The sequence below is a fragment of the Schistocerca gregaria genome, chromosome 8, assembly GCF_023897955.1.
Source record: "Schistocerca gregaria isolate iqSchGreg1 chromosome 8, iqSchGreg1.2, whole genome shotgun sequence".
NCBI lineage: Eukaryota > Metazoa > Arthropoda > Insecta > Orthoptera > Acrididae > Schistocerca > Schistocerca gregaria.
In genome coordinates this window covers 84141674-84160796 of record NC_064927.1, presented here as the reverse complement: position 1 = coordinate 84160796, position 19123 = coordinate 84141674, and the positions used below count along the sequence as shown (strand labels likewise).

Sequence of the window (19123 nt, the reverse complement as noted above, 5' to 3'; positions counted from 1 at the left end):
GATTTGTCGACCTGGAAAAAGCGTTCGACAATATAAAATGGTGCAAGCTGTTCGAGATTCCGAAAAAAGTAGGGGTAAGCTATAGGGAGAGATGGGTCATATACAGTATGTACAACAACCAAGAGGGAATAATAAGAGTGGACGATGAGGAACGAAGTGCTCGTATTAAGAAGGGTGTAAAACAAGGTTGTAGCCTTTTGCCCCTACCCTTCAATCTGTACATCGAGGAAGCAATGATAGAAATAAAAGAAAGGTTCAGGAGTGGAATTAAAATACAAGGTGAAAGGATATCAATGATACGATTCGCTGATGACATTTGTATCCTGAGTGAAAGTGAAGAAGAATTAAATGATCTGCTGAACGGAATGAACAGTCTAATGAGTACACAGTATGGTTTGAGAGTAAATCGGAGAAAGACGAAGGTAATGAGAAGTAGTAGAAATGAGAACAGCGAGAAACTTAACATCAGGATTGATGGTCACGAAGTCAATGAAGTTAAGTAATTCTGCTACCTAGGCAGTAAAATAACCAATGGCGGACGGAGCAAGGAGGTCATCAAAAGCAGACTCGCTATGGCAAAAAAGGCATTTCTGGCCAAGAGAAGTCTACTAATATCAAATACCCGCCTTAATTTGAGAAAGAAATTTCTGAGGATGTACGTCTGGAGTATAGCATTGTATGGTAGTGAAACATGGACTGTGGGAAAACCGGAACAGAAGAGAATCGAAGCATTTGAGATGTGGTGCTATAGACGAATGTTGAAAATTAGGTGGACTGATAAGGTGAGAAATGAGGAGGTTCTACGCAGAATCGGAGAGGAAAGGAATATGTGGAAAACGCTGATAAGGAGAAGTGACAGGATGATAGGACATCTGCTAAGACATGAGGGAATGACTTCCATGGTACTAGAGGGAGCTGTAGAGGGCAAAAACTGTAGAAGAAAACAGGGATTGGTATAAGCCAAGCAAATAATTGAGGACGTAGGTTGCAAGTGCTACTCTGAGATGAAGAGGTTAGCACACGAAAGGAGTTCGTAGCGGGCCTCATCAAACCAGTTAGTAGACTGTGATGACAAAAAAAAAAAAAAAAAAAAAAAAAAAAAAAAAAAAAAAAAAAAAAAAAAAAAAAAAAGAAAAGAAAGGAAAATACGAGGGTAAGTCGATTATTATCCGCAATTTAGTTATTTTTTGTTTATTTTGATGGTTCTGTCGCTTTGCGTTGATGTCGTACGCTTTGTTTATTTGTTGTTATATCTTTGAAATTTTCAAGCTGCTAGGTTAGTTAATCGCTGCCGTGCTGTAATCATGGCTGCTCTGCAGTCTATTTACACCAAAGAAGAGCAACTTTCAGTGATTCGTTTTTGTGGTCAGAAGGCGTATCAGGGGCAGAAATTCATCGAAGACTTTTGGTACAGCACGGGAACAGTGTTTTCACAACGGAGTGTCTACGAAAGGACTGAAAAATTCCGAAATGGTCGCACGAGCATTACGCACCATTAAGGAGCCGGCCGACCGTTTATCGCCACAAGTGAGGTAACCATTGACGTTCTCGTGAAATGATCTTCTTAGACAGACGATTAACTATTGACGAAGTGGCACATCGTCTACATATTAGTCACGGTTCTGCTTACAAAATCATCCACAACAGACTTGGGTTTCATAAAGTTTGTGGAAGATGGGTCCCAAAACCACTCACACAGTTCCATAAACAAACGCGCTTGGACATGTGCAAAAAACATTTGGATCGCTATGGTAACGAAGGGGACAGCTACTTAGACAGGATCATTACTGGTGACGAAACATGGATCCATCATTACTAGCCGCGGAGCAAACGGCTGAGTGTTGAATGGGAACATCCAAAAGTTCAAGGTCCAACCGTCCGCTGGAAAACATTCTTACGGTTTTTTGGGACGCACAGGGCCGAGTACTGGAACATTATGGGGAAAGGAGCGCAGCAGTAAGCAGTATACGTTACAGTGAGATACTTACTGCCAGGCTAAACCCTGCAATTCGAAGCAAACGCCTAGGATTGCCGTCAAAAGGTGTTGTGTTGATGCACGACAACGCCCGTCCGCATACTGCTGTCCACACTGCTGAAACGCTCCAGAAACTTAAATTTGAAGTACTGTATATAGTCCCGATCTTGCACCTACTGACTATCACTTGGTTGGTCCACTCAAACAGGCATCAAGGGGCCGTCGATTTGCGTCGGTAAAAGCAGTGAAAGAAGAGTTCAATTCCTGGCTCGTAGCTCAACCGAGAACCTTCTTTTATGAAGACGTCAGGAAGCTTGTTCAACGATGGACCAAGTGCGTTGAAACGCAAGGAGACTATGTCGAAAAATGATGTTCTTGCAAGTTTTATATTTTATTACAACAAAATTTTATAACTACTTTGCGGATAATAATTGATAATATATATGGATAATAATATGGACAATAATAATTGACTTACCCTCGTACATAACGTCCTAGAAAAAATTTCCAGTTGGTGCGAGACAGCCGTAAATGTGGAAAAATGTGAGTTAATGCTGATGAGTAGGAAGATCAAATCAATAACGTTCGGATACAGTATGTCGTGCTTGACACAGTTAAATCTTACCGTTGGGCGTAACGTTGCGAAGCAATATGAAACGGAATGAGCATATGAGAACTGCGACAGGGAAGGCGAATGGTCGACCTCGGATTATTGGGAGATTTTTAGGTAAGAGTGGTTCCCCTGTAAAAGGGACCGCATGTAGGGCGCTGGTGCGACCTGTTCTTGAGTAATGCTCGACAGTTTGGTATCCGTACCAGATCGACTTGAAGGAAGACGTCGAAGCAATTCAGAGTAGGGCTGCTGTATCTGTTACTGGTATGTTAGAACAACATGTAAGTGTTATGGAGATGCTTCGGGTCTTGAAATGGGAATCACTGGAGGGAAGGCGACGGTCTGTTCGGGAAACACTGTTGAGAAACTTTAGAGGACCGGCATTTCAAGCTGAGTGCCGAAAGATTCCATTGCCGCCATTGCCGCCATTTTCGGGTTATTATCTCATATTAATATTTGATCTCTCCTGAATAATTTGATGCATTATTTGTCGAAAAATTCCAACTGGAAGTGTAGTTTTTATCATTTCAAAGTTGATAGTGTGTGTGTAAAATTATCTGGTCGTTCTGCACTGACTTGCGTAAGTATCTCTATCTCTTGAACTATTCAATATAGGAGGCTGTGGTTTTCGGGTATTTATTCCTTGAAATCATGCTAAAGTTCGTGTAAACAGAAATGACGGTATAGTACATGCATTTTGTTTATTCACTTTGTGGTTGTCGTGTTTCATAAGTTTTGAACTGAAAACATAGTGGTTTGGTGTGTTATACGCTCTTATACCTGTTTTCAACATGACGAACAGAAAGGGTTGTTTTAAGAAGCGACATTTCCATAGAAATCAGCATATCACAAAATCTGAATCCAGTGTTGATCCTGAAATAGATTTTTCACAGACCCGTGATAAGGACGCGCCTACTAGTGCTTCGAAGAGGAAACTTGGAGACATGAGGATTTATTTATTGGCAAAGATCAAAATAGTTTGGGTTATGTTCTCTTAGATTTGAGTGCGTTAGGACAAGTTTAGCAAAATGCTGCGTCATGTAAGGTTTGTGGTGGGCAAATTAGCATCTCCGAGGACTCATCTGCAAGGACTGGACTGGCTAACAAACTTACTATTCAGTGCAAAGTTTACAGGCTCTTGACATCATTTTGGACTTCTGAAAAGTGCAAGAATAACTTATTTGAGAGCAATGTTAGATTCCTATTTTGAATGAGTCGCATTGGGAAAGGACTGACTGCAGCTGAATTATTATGTGCAACGCTGAACTTGCCAAACCCAACAACCAGATCAAGTAAGTACACAGAAGTAATTGTTGAATGTGTCAAATCTGTTGCTGTTGCTTCTATGAAAGCTGCTGCTAAATAAGCAGAAGAATTAAATAACACAACAGACTTATCTGTGGCAGTTGATGGCACACGACATAACAGAGGTCACACATCAAAAAATGCAGTTGCAACTGTCACTAGTGTTGACACAGGTAAACTTTTAGATCTTGAAGTGCTAACCAAATATTGTCAACAGTGTAAATCAGTTGATGAAACAAGTGAAAACCATAAAACAAATTGTACTAACAGTTATTAAAGAACTAGTGGGGGTTTGGAGGCAACTGCAGTTGTTTCTATGTTCAGACGTCCACAACAGGAGAGAGGTGTGTGTTACACTCAGTACTTGGGGGATGGTGATTCAAAAGCTTACAAATCAGTAGTGGAAAGCCAACCTTATGGTAATAAGCAGATTGTTAAGACTGAATGTGTGGGCCAAGTTCAAAAATGGATGGGAACACGTCTCCGAAAATTCAAGCAGACAAAAGGAAAAGAGAAGTTATCAGATGGAAAGACTCTGAATGGCAAAGGAAGACTTGCAGACCAAAACATTGATAAACTACAGCATTATTATGGAATGGCAATAAGAAACAATACACATGACCTACAAGGGATGAAACGAGCAGTGTGAGCTACATTCTTCCACAAATCGTCCACTGATGATACACCTATACATGGTCTTTGTCCGCCTGGTGCTGATTCATGGTGCAAGTACCGCAAAGCTCAGGCAGCGGGTAGCGAGGAACAATTTAGGTACAAAAATAGCAGTGATGGAAGCTGTTAAACCAATATATAGAGAATTAGCTCATTCTGGCCTTCCCAAATGTCTCCATGGCCGAACACAAAACCCGAATGAGTCTTTCAATAATGTAATTTGGACCCGCATACCAAAAAATGTATTTGTAGGAAGGAAAACTCTATGCTTGGGTGTTTGTGATGCTGTGATAACGTTAAATAATGGTATAAAGGGAAGAATTGGGGTAGTAGAGGAACTTGGTACCACTCCAGGTGTCAACACACTACAAGCCTTTCAGCGAATGGATCCACTTAGGATCATGAAATCCCAGAGTGCAGCAGAGGAAATGACTAAAGAAGCAAGAGGCAGGAAAAGAAGGAAGCTTCTAGGTTTGCAGGATAGTCGAGAACAGGATCCAGATCATGCTGATTATGGGCCTGGCTGTTTCTAGAAGCTGGCATGCCTCCATGTGTAAGTTAATATCAGATAAAATGTTTGAACTTGACTTGCCGGAAATAACATTTTAAAAATTATGTGACCCATTATATCAGGAACTATTACAGATACATATATCTAATTTTACACTATGTTACTATTTAATATACTGCAGTTACTGAATCTCCCAAAACATCTCTATCTCTAACTGTTTTTTACTTACGGAAGAAAAAGTGGACGTTTAAGAGAAAATATTGAACAACATTTAAAAAAAATCTTAACTGGGGCTAATTATTTCTCTGTACATTTTGATTCTGGTCTAGTAATCAGAAAAGGAGTGATACCATACATCCCAAAAATTTCAGATCTCTGTCTGTCACAGGTTCTGAGATAATGGGTCATCAATGTTGCAAATTTAACACTGTTGGTACAGAACGTACGTACTCCCCTTAAGGACCACAACGATAAAATACGAGAAATAAGGGCTCATACGGAGGCGTATAGACAGTCGTTTTTCCCTCGCCCTATCTGTGAGTGGAATAGGAAAGGAAATGACCAGTAGTGGTCTCTATGAAGACGTAGATGTAGATGCGACAGGTCTAAGAAAGAGACTGCCTGCATTACGCTTGTCCACCCGCTCCTGGAGTATTGCTGCGTGGTGTGGGATCCCGCCACAAAGGATTAACAGAGTACGTCGAGGAAGTTCAAAGAAGGGCAGTACATTTTGTATTGTTGAGAAATAGGGGAGAGAGTATCATAAACATGATCAGGTTCGGGATGGGCACAATTAAAGGAGCTTTTTGTTGCAGCGGGAGCTTGTCACGAAGTTTAAGTCTCCGACTTTCTCCTCGGCAAGCGAAAATAATTTGTTGACAGCGACCTACACAGGGAGAAACAAACATGATAATAAAGAAGGGAAATCAGAGCTCGCACATAAAAACATGGGTATTCGTTTTTGCTGCGCACTATTTTAGAGTGGAATAACAATGAACTATTGTTAAGGTCGTTCGATAAACCGTCTGCCAGGTACTTAAGTATGACTTGCATAGTATCCATCTATATGTAGATGTAGATCCAGGATCCAAAACGCTGAGACCATCACCGTATTCCTTCACCTCTGGAATGCATTACAGCAGCGATACTAATTAGCATGGATTTGACTAATTATCGGTGGGCTTCAAGAGTATGCATCACCAGATGATTACGGACAAGTCACGCAGTTAGAGGACGGTGGTTTGTGGGCGTGGGGCTGGTGTGTGATAAGGTCCCAAACGCGCTCCAAAAAGATTCAGATCAGGCGCATTTGGTGGGCAAGACATCATGGTGAGTTTACTTTCATGCCCCTCAGACTACTGCTGCACCAGAAAATGCAGAGGGTTGAAGGTATACATGCCAATATTGTGAGAACTGTTACCTCAATACACAGCAGCTCCAGTTTTGAAATGTTCAAATGTGTATGAATTCCTAAGGGACCAAACTGCTGAGGTCATCGATCACTAGACTTACACAATACTTAAACTAACTTTAATTTATGCTAAGAACAATACACACACCCGTGCCCAACGGAGGATTCGAAGCTCCAGCGGGACGGGCCGCACATTCCGTCCCATGGCACCTTAAAGGAGGAGGAGGAGATTAGTGTTTAACGTCTCGTCGACAACGAGGTCATTAGAGACGGAGCGCAAGCTCGGGTGGGGGAAGGATGGGGAAGGAAATTGGCCGTGCCCTTTCAAAGGAACCATCCCGGCATTTGCCTGAAGCGATTTAGGGAAATCACGGAAAACCTAAATCAGGATGGCCGGAGACGGGATTGAACCGTCGTCCTCCCGAATGTGAGTCCAGTGTGCTAACCACTGCGCCACCTCGCTCGGTGACACCTTAAAGCGCGCGGCCACACCGCGCGATCCTGCTCCAGTGTATTAGCTGTTCATTCTCTGCGTCTAACAGTCTTCCCACAAACACGTCACATAATTTATTACATGATGTTTCTTGCAAAATCGTAACTGCGCCAGTAACTGAATAACATCTATCAGAAAGGACTAATAGTTCTGCGTCAATATGTCCACCGTTCAGCACCTGACCTGCTGCCCGCGGGAAAATAAACATTATTGGCTTGCTCGTACCACAGGTAGTCGGAGGTACTAACCAGTCTAGTAAAATACGAGTGCTATTCGGAAAGTAAGGAACGATCGGTCGCGAAATGGAAACCACAGTCAAATGCTTTGCCTAGATGTGTTCGGCATCATCTCTAGCATGACCTTAGATGGCGTCATGTCGCTCTTCTCAAATCTGAACGCAAGGGAACACATAAACACGCCTAGAATAGTCTCTATCGCCAAGTATGGATGCCTGCCGAGAGATTTTGCCTGATTTCGTGCAACCACACATAACGTGGCTGTCATTCAGCTCCTTCTTCACGACGGTTTTCAGCCGCACACCGCCTCGTCAATGAGGACTCACTTCTTTTGAGCAGTGTATTTTTGTATATAGTATGATATTTGAAACTTCGCCCATGTAGATGGCACTCTGGGATTGAAATCCGTATCTTGACAGGAATCCCAGGTTATCAAAGTGCTCTGTATGCTTCAGAGACACATGACTGTATCGCTATGTAAATGCTCACTTTATTGCTTATTATACGTCACATGAATGTGCCACAATGATTGTCGGTATTATTATTGTTCCTGTCTGAAGACATCATTGTTTCCAGTGACATATGTATCACATACGTCGAGACCGGTTATATCTTTATTTTCAGACAGCAATGTAGCTTGGTGTGTATTCACCAAGTAAGTAAAATAAAAATATATTTCACTAGAGTTGCATACAGATGTGGCTTCTATTATGGCAGTGCCAATTTACCAGTGGTACAGCAATTCTGGACTAAAGTGTGACGTGGATAATGCCAACAACATTCTTAAAAATAGATATGTATTTTTTCTGCAATCTGCGAACTGCACTTGTTAACTTCGAACCGGCCATTAATTGCTTTTGGATATAGTCTTTGGACAAGTATCCTGACGACCGAAATTTTACTTGCTTTTGGATACAGTCTTTGGCCCGGTGTCCTGAGGAGCGAATTTTAAATACTTACTACGTAACTACTTTTTTCGTCTAATGGGCAATCCGACAGCATTTATATGACTGTGAACCCACTTGTAACATTTAGTTTCGAAAATGACTATGAGAGACTGTCGCTGCACTCCTCTCTTTAAAAAGATATGAAGTTGTAATAGTTATATTTTTAGTGGTGACTAAGAGCGGTGTACAGAACAACATTAAACAGTATTTACTTCGTTTACACGCTAATAATTGTTGCTATTAGACTAGCATGTTTTTAGGTTGGCTGGTACATCCAAGTACATGTGGAAAGAGCAAGCTATTAACGCTAATTTTTCCCTGGACAGCATGTCAGGTGTTGAAGTGTGAATACATTGACACATAACGGTTAGCCTAGACTGACAGGAGTAGCCCACGTAGTGATGCAATTAAGACTGTACAGAAAACACCAGGTAGTAAATTACGTGAAATATTTCTTGGAAGACTGTTCGACGCAGAGAAAAAAAAGAAGGTATGTACATTTTAAAGTACCATATATAAAAATATCTTCACTTATACCCATTACAACCTGTATGCTGATTAACAGGTTATTGCGACGTGGAGGAATGAATGGGTAGCATGTAATGAAACTATTTACGTGAAATAATGAATTTAAATGGTTTTCCCCTCGAGTATGGAATTTAATCAGTCCATTAAATATAAAAATATTAAACTGCCTCAAGAGCTAAACACCCTACTAAATCGTTCTACACTAATGGCACATTTCAACAATGAAGTTTGAAATAAGGGGATGACAGAAACTTGAAAAGTTTGAATGAGAGAGGAAGGTCGCCAACTTTGAACATTAGCTGTAGGTATGTCAGGTTTCCCTGCAGGCTAGCGCCAAGACTACAGCACACAGGGTGCATCCGCTTGCCAGTGTGAGGAGGGTTTTGCCCTTGGCCTGGCCAGGGTAACAGTCAGGGATGGTTCTTTCAGGTCATCCCCACTTGAGTTGGTATCCTGAACCAAGTGTTGGGAGAGCTGTTCGAAGGACAAATTTGAATGGCCAAGCTAAAAAGCCACCAGCACTTCATTGCCTCTCTCGATCGACGCCATTGTGGCAACAAGTGAGGTTTTTCCATGTGGCGATCCCATCACCATATTACTTTCCCTTGCCACACACCCCATCCTTGGCACTCTGTTTATGCCGTTGATTCACGGAAACTGACAATGGCCAGGAGAGCGATGTGCCGACCACAGGCCCTCCATATCCGCATCCAGTGACGCCAACTGCTGAGGATAACACGTCGGTCTGTCAGTACCGTTGGGCCTTCTGAGGCCTGTTTGGACGGAGTTTGCTTTGAGTTTTATTCCTTCATATAGTACTTGTTGGTGTGCTGTTTACACAAAACGGTCAGTCAGTATTAAGTTTGACATTTTATTTACAGGGCGACAATTATTGAACTACATGAAGAAACCCAACATAAACAGTGGTGTGTACCACTTTATTCAACATGTAAACGTCGCAACAGATATTCGCATTTAGGTTATGACACGTTCGATATGCCTGCCATCAAATGTTCAAATGTGTGTGAAATCTTATGGGACTTAACCGCTAAGGTCATCAGTCCCTAAGCTTACACACTACTTAACCTAAATTAACCTGAGGACAAACACACACACCCATGCCCGAGGGAGGACTCGAACTTCCGCCGGGACCAGCCGCACAGTCCATGACTGCAGCGCCCTAGACCGCTCGGCTAATCCCGCGCGTGCCTGTCATTATTAGCGATGATGTGGTGCTGGCGAATAGCGAAATTCTGCATGGCCCGCTCAAGTGTCGGAACATCGATGCTGTCGATGACATCCTCAATTGCTATTTTCAGCTCAGCAATAGTTTTGAGGCTATTACTGTACACGTTGTCTCTAATATGCCCCACATAAAAGAAGTAGCATGTGTTCAGATCCGGAGAATACTGCGGCCAATCTAGGCCCATGCCAGTGGCATCTGGGTACCCCAGAGCCAGAATGCGGTCCCCAAAGTTTTCCTCCAGGACATCAAACACTTTCCCACTCCGATGTGGTCGAGGTCCGTCTTGCACGAAGTACACCTTGCCGAAATCAGAGTTACTATGGATAATGAGGATGAAATAATCTTCCGAAATGTTCACGTAACGTCCGATACTCACCATGCCATCAAGGAATATCGCACCGATTATTCTGCGACTGGGCATCTCACACCACACAGTCAGCCGTTGAGGGTAAAGAGACTTCTCTGTGGCGAAATGCGGATTCTCAGTCCACAAATGCGCCAGTTTTGCTTACTGACGAACCCATCCAAATGAAAGTGGACTTTGTCGCTAAACCAAACCATTCATGCGTATAGTAATTCTCATCACATCCCGCGGCAGTTTGAAATTCCTAATGAAAACCGTTCAGAAGTTATGACGATTTTATTCAATAATTGTCACCCTGTCTATACTTCGACACATTTACTTACTTTGACACACATAAACAACAAATAAGTGCACAAAATATAAAGTTAACACAAAACAGTTTTCCATGCAACACAAGTTCACTAAACAGTACTTTACATAAAAATGCCCAAAAATTTTAGGCTACTCCATGGTACACTAAAAATAGCGACTACAAACATAGTTTCGTGACCTGAGAAACCTTGTGATGTCCCCACAACACTTTACATGTGTTCACTGCGTTAGATGAAAACTACAGAATGTCCATAATGTTCCTGTTTCAGAACGCTGTACAAAGAGAACAACTCCTCAGAATTACGTCAAATTTTAACAGCATAATATTGACGCAGTGGGAAACGTCATGGAACAAAAACAAATTAACGAAAATTTTACCAATTTGTGTTTCAGTGTTGATCAGGGGATACAGATGACTGATGAGCCGTAATACGACGGCTGTGGTTTGAGTCTCACATTATGTCATCTGCAATGTTCAATGTGTACGTCTGCACAAGTTTAGCAGCTAGTAGTTGTAGCACTGGTAGTTAAATAAGCCCATCCACCACACCAAGGTCTTACCCCATGGGATGGGAAAAATGGTTTTTTAATTCTGCTAAGGGCAAATACCGCATAAAGAACACAAAGACACCAGTTTCAGTTGTCTCTGGGCCAAAAACTGCATAAAAGCAAAATGACATTGGTTTTTAAATGTCCCGTTGCCAAAACCGCATAAAAATGAATATGACATCGGTTACTAACTGTCGCAAGACTAGCGCAGAACATGTTAAGTATGCTGTCCACTGTTTTCAGGAACAAGTTGAGATCGGGAAACTGCGTGTTCCACAACAGGTCAGAGTGTCTTGGGCGTCACGTTAAGAATGCATTGCACAACGCTTGCCTTCAATTCAGCTACATTCGTATCTGGAGGACTGAACACCACATCTTTCCGATAACCCCAGAGCCAGTTACACGGGTTAAGGTCCGGTTACCTGGACGGCCAGGCTGCAGGTAAATGCCCCTGCAGCAGCCACTTCAGTGCCAGAGGAGCGCCATCTTTCATAACAATGATCCTCCCCACATATCCAAACTATTGGAGCGGTTAAATGATGTCGGTGTGCAAAATACACACATAGCCATTACCAGTGAAGGTACAGGCGACAGGATCCGCAGGACGTTCCCCAAGAAAAAATACGGCCCTACAATAAACCATACCATCAACCAAAATCACATAATTATTTTCGTAGAATGACGTTGACGTGTGTGCGGGTTTTTCAACCCCCATATTCTGCAATTCTTCATATTGACATGTCCTTGGAGATAAAAATGGGCTTCGTCTACCTATAGAATGTTCCACGGTCATTCGTTGCTCATTTCCACCCGAGTAAGAAATTCCGAAGTGATCGTTTGTCTTGTTGGTAAATCAGCCTTAAACAACTTCTGAGCATGGTTAATGTTGTACAGATAGCAATGTAGGATGTTTTGTAGGATTTCATGCACTGTGGTTGCAGGCATGTTCAACGTTCCGGCAATTCCCCGTGCACTGCACGGTTGCACACCACCGCTCAACACTTCCTGCAATGCTGTGGCCACATCTTCAACAGATGCTTGACCAACTACTTCCTTTCCTCGGCCACACTGCACATGAAAAGAATCTGTCTTTTAGAATTTTGTAATTATTTTCTGCAGACACCTGTCAGACATCGGACCAATGCCGTTTCCCATACCATCGACTGTCCGGAACTTCTGCAGGACTACTGGCGTACAGTCACTATTCTAGCTTTACTAACAGTGCGATACTTCATGGAGACATCCATGTTCAGCGTCTCGGATGCAAACTGTGTGTCTTTTGGTTTCCACCTTCTGACGCTTACAGTGCCATCAATGGGTAAAATTTTTGTTAATTTGTTTCCCCTGTGCCAGTAATCCGTTATTCAAATTTGACGTCGTTCTGAGCAGTGGTTCTCTTTTTACAGCGTTTTGAAATTGGAACTTCACTTATGGACACCCTATGCATTTACGTCTTGGACATTATATTACTTGAATATGTATGGTAACATGTAACGTATACATCTTGCTAACGGATAATGATATCGAAAAAACTTTCAACAGTCTCTGAGACCATCATCTTATGACCATACATAAAAAATTCTTACAGTTTGTCCTGAATGGGAATTATGGAAATGGCCGTAACCACAATTGGTACTTCTGGTACCCAAAAGTGATGTTTTTTTGCCGTTTTATCAGGTATTGCACATAAGTAAGTTATATTTTTCCTAGCCATTTGAAGTCCACGCTAGACCACACCTAATGCAAATAAACAACTGAGCTGCTCAGTTTCCCCAGGCTGAAGGAAGTGTGTAATATTTAAGATTTGGCCCTGCACTATAGAACAGCAACAGAAGGCACGCTCTTCCAATAGTTACGTTAAATATCGCTAGGCCAATGGCTATCTGAAACACTGGACTCTTTGTCTCTATGATCAAAAAAGAGCCTGAGATATGTCCAGAAAAATCTCATTTTTGTGTGCGGCTTTTTGGAACTTATTTGTACCGTGCACTGTTGTGTACAGTCTGATTATTATTCTCACTGCATGTTAATTAATTTCACAGGGTCGGCAACATGAATTCCTCGGCCCAACTACCACCATCTGGTACCCTCCTTACCATCACACACATACCGACACTACCCAACAGGTATCATCGTTTGCAGCGGAACTGCAAGTTTCCATCAGATGTCTATAGCAGTGATGCAGGATCCAGCAGAGCCAATGGAGCACCACTGATAAGCCAGTGGCTCTGTACTATGAGCGCCCTCTGCTGCCACAACATAGGACAGCCAGTGGCAGCCACACAGGCCCACTTCACTATGTGATGCTTTGTAGACCCCGGCTATTTGTGGCTCCAACACCATCGATAGCGTTTCAGTACAGCGAGCCCCTTCCTTGATGATATTGTGATAGCTGCACTCAATTTCTTGCTATATTATTTACAACACTTGGAGACATGTAAGTTATGTAAATCTTCGGTTTACTGTGTTAAATCGTTCGCCGATCATTCCTGCTCCTCTCCAGATTTCCTACGACGACAGCTGCCGCACCACTTTGTAGCCCACATCTACCTACAGTTGTGTACGAAGTCATACACAGCAGGGGAGAGGAATTAGCAGAAATAAAGTTGTGGGGGCTGGTTGTAAGTCACAACCGGATAGTTAGCGAGGTCATTGCCTACATAAGGGACTGGATCACGGGGTCCTGGGTTCGATTCCCGGCCGGGTTGGGGATTTTCTCTGCCTGGGGAGTGGAAGTTTGTATTGTCCTCATCATTTCATCATCATCATTCGTGACAGTTGCTAGATTGAATTGAGTTAAAAATGGGACCTTGTAAAAATTGGGACTTTGTACGGGCGCTGATGACCGCACAGTTGAGCGGCTCCCAAACTAAACATCATGATCATCATCATACAAGCACGATTCTGAGTTCGAGTTCCACCCAGCACACAGTGTTAGTCTGCCAGGAACAGTGCACTTAGTTTTCGGAAACAGTCAAGTCGCACTTTGTATTTTTCGTTATGACCGGTTTCGCTCTTCAAATGAACGAGAGCGTCATCAGAATATACAATTTAAAGTTGGCTGACAACGTTAAAGATTGCCTTTACAGTTGTCTGATAGATCGAAAGATTAATTTGGCTGTACTATAGTACATAAACTTACGTTTAAAGTACGTTTAAACTACTGTAGTAAATCATGACATTGACATTGACAGCGCTGTCAATGTCATCATTTACTACTGTACTTTAAATGTAAGTTTAAGTGCTATAATATAGCCAAATTAATCTTTAGAGCTGTCAGCTCTAACAACCCTACCACAACAAAGGTCAAAATTTTAATAACGATTGTGGTGTTGCTCACGGTGCTAAATACTGTATTTTCGGGCAACATCAGGCATATTATGTGGCAGGTGTCATTAGAGCACAGTTAATAGTCATTTCATGTAATAATGAAAAAACTAGACACTCATCTTTTTGTGTTTCCCACGCTGGTCTCGTATTATCATGGCTCAATCGTTGAAAATCTAGGTGATTATGATTCCAAGCTCGGATGCAAAGAGGCCTAGGTTTTATTCTGCTATATTAGAAAGCTTTGTAGATGCGCTTCTCAAACCATTCTTAGAGATTAAACCTTTCAAAGTTAGCACAATAGTGATGTAAAAAAAAAAAAAAAATCAGCACTCCGAATTTAAGTTACACTTGCTTTTATTGCAATATCACGTAACACACAAAACATCACTTCACAATACAAAACATACTTGAAAACATCTTCCTCACAGTCACTGTTAAAGTTCACATTTTATAAGGTGACGACAATATTCGTCTTTCCAACATGACGTTCACGACTTGACTTTCTCAAGGTCCGACTCTCTAACAAGTTAACAACTAACTAATAATCTCTTACACGCCCAAAAATCAGAGTTACAAGTACGTCAAAGATCATAGTGACAAAAGAAAGAATACACATAAGAATAATATAATTGCAATATAAACATATCGATGTATCAAAAGTGAAATCAAATCTGAATGTTGTATCAGAAATATGTTAAGTAGTTAACAGAAATACAGTAGAATATTACTGGTATCGAGAGGTTCAGGTGAGGTACCATAATGGTTACGTAATTCAAGTACCACTACTCAGCCAACTGTAAAATCAATCTTGAATGCTGTAGGACAACTTTAAACTGTATATTTTGATGACGCTCTTGCTCATTTGAATAGGGAAACTGGTCTTAATAAAAATATACAAAGCACGACTTGTGGCTGTTTTCGAAAACTTAGATTCAACAGTCGCTGCCCCTGCAGACAATGCCTGCTCTTGGTGAACAGTGCACATTTTGATGCAGAATAAAAGAATGATTTTGGCATTTGGTCAATGGCTGAGTGGCTGTTAATGTTATGTCAGATGGACTAAAAGCAAATTAAAAATATGTTGTAATACTTACTTGGTTTGGGCGAAATGCCAGACGAGAGCGATGATGGCATTAGCAGTGCAGTCGACGGGGATGAGGTCGCCGTTGGCGTCTGGGTCGCCGATGGCGCAGCGGAGCAGGCCCTTGCCGGCAGCCAGGAGCACTCCGACGGGACCGTTCGTGTTGTCTACCCAACCCGGCATTGGCTCCTTGTACGCTGGAATCACTGCAGAACCAATCATTTCAGTTACACAGCTGATATTGGAATATGTCAACAGTTCACTTAACTGCAGCAGTGAAAACTCTCTTATCTCGCACGAACATGAACTTAGGTTTTGAACTGGACACGAGTACGGAGGTCACACAGACGCCGCAATCACTGCAGCCTGCGCTATGGAGCACTCACGAGACACAGTGACCAGCTCTAGGCTGTGTTCACAAGATAACATGGTCAGCAAATGTGGTGCTTATAAACTGCAGCCAGCAGTAGATAGCGTCAATAAGACACCGTGGGAAGCTGTAGGCAGCACTCAAAAGAGGCTGTGGGCAGCCCCAGGTCGTGTTCACAACACACTACAGCCAGTGCTGCGCAGTGCTCAAAAGATAACAAGGCGAGCAATAGCCTGCACATAAAGGATATCAGTGGCCAGAGCGAAGAGGTACACAGAAGAAACTGTGGCCAACATTAGGCAATGCTCACAAGATGCTAGTGTCAGTGCTGGAAGGTCACAAGACACCATGGCCAGAGCTAGGAGGTGCCCACAAGACACTGGGCAGCACTCACAAGACATCATGGCCACCATGATGAGGGACTCACAGGACACTATGGTCAGTGTTAGGCAGCTCTCATATTCCACTATGACCAGAGCTAGGAGGTGTTCACAAGACACTGTGGTTATTAGCACTAGGCCGCATGGACACCATGATGAGGCACTTACAAGTTGCTATGGCCAGTGCTAGGCAGATCTCACAAGACACCAAGGCAAGATCTAGAAGAGACTCACAAGACACTTGGCTAGCAGTAGATCTCGCTCATTAAAACGCCACTGCCTGTGCTGGGCAGCCCACACCACTATGCAGCACTCACAGTACACTACTGCCAACACTAAGTAAGTGGCTCTCACAAGGTGCTACAGTCAGTGCAAGGTGGTGTTCACAAGACACTAGTGCAGAGCTGGGATGCGCTCACAAGACACTGCCATCAGCACTACACGGCTCCCACAATACACAAAGTGTAAAGATCTGACTAGGAAAAGTATCGCCCTGTTTTCCCTCACCATTTGCCACCTCCTGATATTCGTGATTGACTGAAATGCGATTTTTTTTTCCAGCGTACTGTATCTTTCAGACGTACACATCAGCACTGAAAATTGTGTTACTTTCCTTCATTACTTTACTTTTCCTGTTACTTTTACTGTTCCTTGGCATGGGGTGGTGGTTGTATTCAAACGCCCATGGTCACTGTTCATATATTTTACTTTGAATGTACCTTACATACATTCTTTCAAAACGATGTGAGATTACATAAAATGATGTTACACAGAATGAATCACAATTTTTACAGTGACGAGCCAAAACATTATGACCCTGTCCCACCGCAACACTGAATGCCACCTAATGCCCTTGCGGGCACGTGAAGTGGTAGAAGTATGTATGCGGAGCATACATGGACGAGCGATTACTCTAGCGAAGATATGGGCTGCAAATAGAGAAATCCAATTAGATAAGCGACTTTGACAAAGGGCAGTCGTGTCGAAAACTGCACATCTGGTTGAATGGACGCGTGCTACTGTCGTGAGCATCTACGCAAACCGATACAAGGACAGTGCAACTACCAGTATTTGCTAAACGGATCGACATCCACGACTCTTCACAGAGCGTCGGGTTCCAAGGCGGTGATCTGAGGCATCTCTGGCGAAAGACAACAATGCTGGCGCACATAGAAGTGTCTTGGAGCTCAGCACTCATTATATATTGTTGAACATGGACTCCGTAGCAGAGTACCCCTATATGTTCACACGTTGACACAACGACATCATCAATTACGACTGTAGAAGGCACGGGACAATCGGGATTCGACCGTCAATCAATGGAAACTTGTCGGCTATTCGGATGAATCACATTTCTCCTACACTACGTCGATTGCCGTCTCCACAAACGCTATCATCGAGGTGAACGGCGGCTCGAAACGTTCAGCGTATTACGGATGCAGGCTGGTGGGACCAGTATTATGCTGTGGGAGACTTCTCCTGCTGTTGAATGCGACCTGTGGTGGTGATCTAAGACACGCTGACAGCTGCGAACCTCCTGCATCCCTTCATGCCTAGTGTCTTCCCCGATGGCGATGTCGTCTTTCAGCAGTGTCATTGCCCCTGTCACGGAGCCAGTAGGTTGCAACAGTGGTTTAAGGCGATCAAATTCGACTGATGTTAGTCATGTGGAACCCATGAGGGTCGCTATCGGGCGCCATCACCGTGTACGCAAATCAGCGGCCCGTTACTTACGCAAATTACACGAGCCGTGCATAGACATCTAACGCCACATACCTCCGCAATCCTACCAGCAAACTTCAGATCCCTGATACGCAGAATCTGTTATGTATTTCGTTCCAAAGACGGACAAAGGAGATATTAAACAGGTGGTCGTAATGTTTTGGCTCATCAGTTTATTGTATCTCATTTGTTCCGAAATCGCTGTCGTTGAAGAGTTCTTAGTTTCTGGATGATGGGTCATAAAACATACACTAGTTGTATTGCTAGTAGGTGTATTGGCCGAGCATGAGCTGAACGGGCGGATCTAGCGTGAGCCACAGATGGTACCCACTGGCGTGAGTGTGTTAAATTGTTTGTGTAACGTAGGAAGTATTGAGTATTTTCTTTGAGTTTTGTGTTGAATAGTTCCAGAATTCTGTGCTTCTGGTTGTGGTTTCCAATCCAGGGAGGGAGTGAAACATCAATAGGATTCTTTCTGAAGTGAGAAATGCTGTTATTTAGCAGAGTGTGATTGATGGAAATCAGCAGAGGTAACTGGCAGCGTACAAGAGAAGAGCGACTGCGAGCAGTAAGTACAATATCCAAGCATTACCATATATTATAGGATTTAAGATTCACTGATTACTATATCTTGTAGGAAAGGCCGGAGCCGGCCAGGGTGGCCGAGGGGTTCTAGGCGCTAGAGTCTGGAACCGCGCGCCCGCTATGGTCGCAGGTTCGAATCCTGCCTCGGGCATGGATGTGTGTGATGTCCTTAGGTTCGTTAGGTTTAAGTAGTTCTAACTTCTAGGGGACTGATGACCTCAGAAGTTGAGTCCCATAGTGCTCAGAACCATTTGAACCATTTTTTTGAAAGGCCGGAATAGATTTAAGTGTGACAAATTTTGATAAAAACTGATGTCGAAATTTCTGTGGTTAAATTCTTGTCGTATCGATGTGTTAAACTTTAGACAATTGTTAGAAACATTTAGAAAATATGACGTATAACTGTGTCAAAAAACAAATTCTCGTTCCGATTTGTATTTAATGTAATATACCGGAAGCATGCATTTCCTATTCGTGTCCATGACTGGAGTGT

The 19123-nt window shown here is 42.8% G+C and overlaps 1 protein-coding gene across 1 annotated transcript in view; it reads right to left on the bottom strand.

Moving 5' to 3' along the window:
• The window catches only part of LOC126285290 (fatty acyl-CoA reductase 1-like), a 125309-nt gene that overhangs the window by 45911 nt on the left and 60275 nt on the right, over nt 1-19123 (bottom strand). Inside the window, exon 6 of the mRNA XM_049984578.1 lies at nt 15587-15779. Within this exon, the coding sequence (XP_049840535.1) occupies nt 15587-15779 (193 nt within the window). The remainder of the gene's footprint in view (nt 1-15586; nt 15780-19123) is intronic.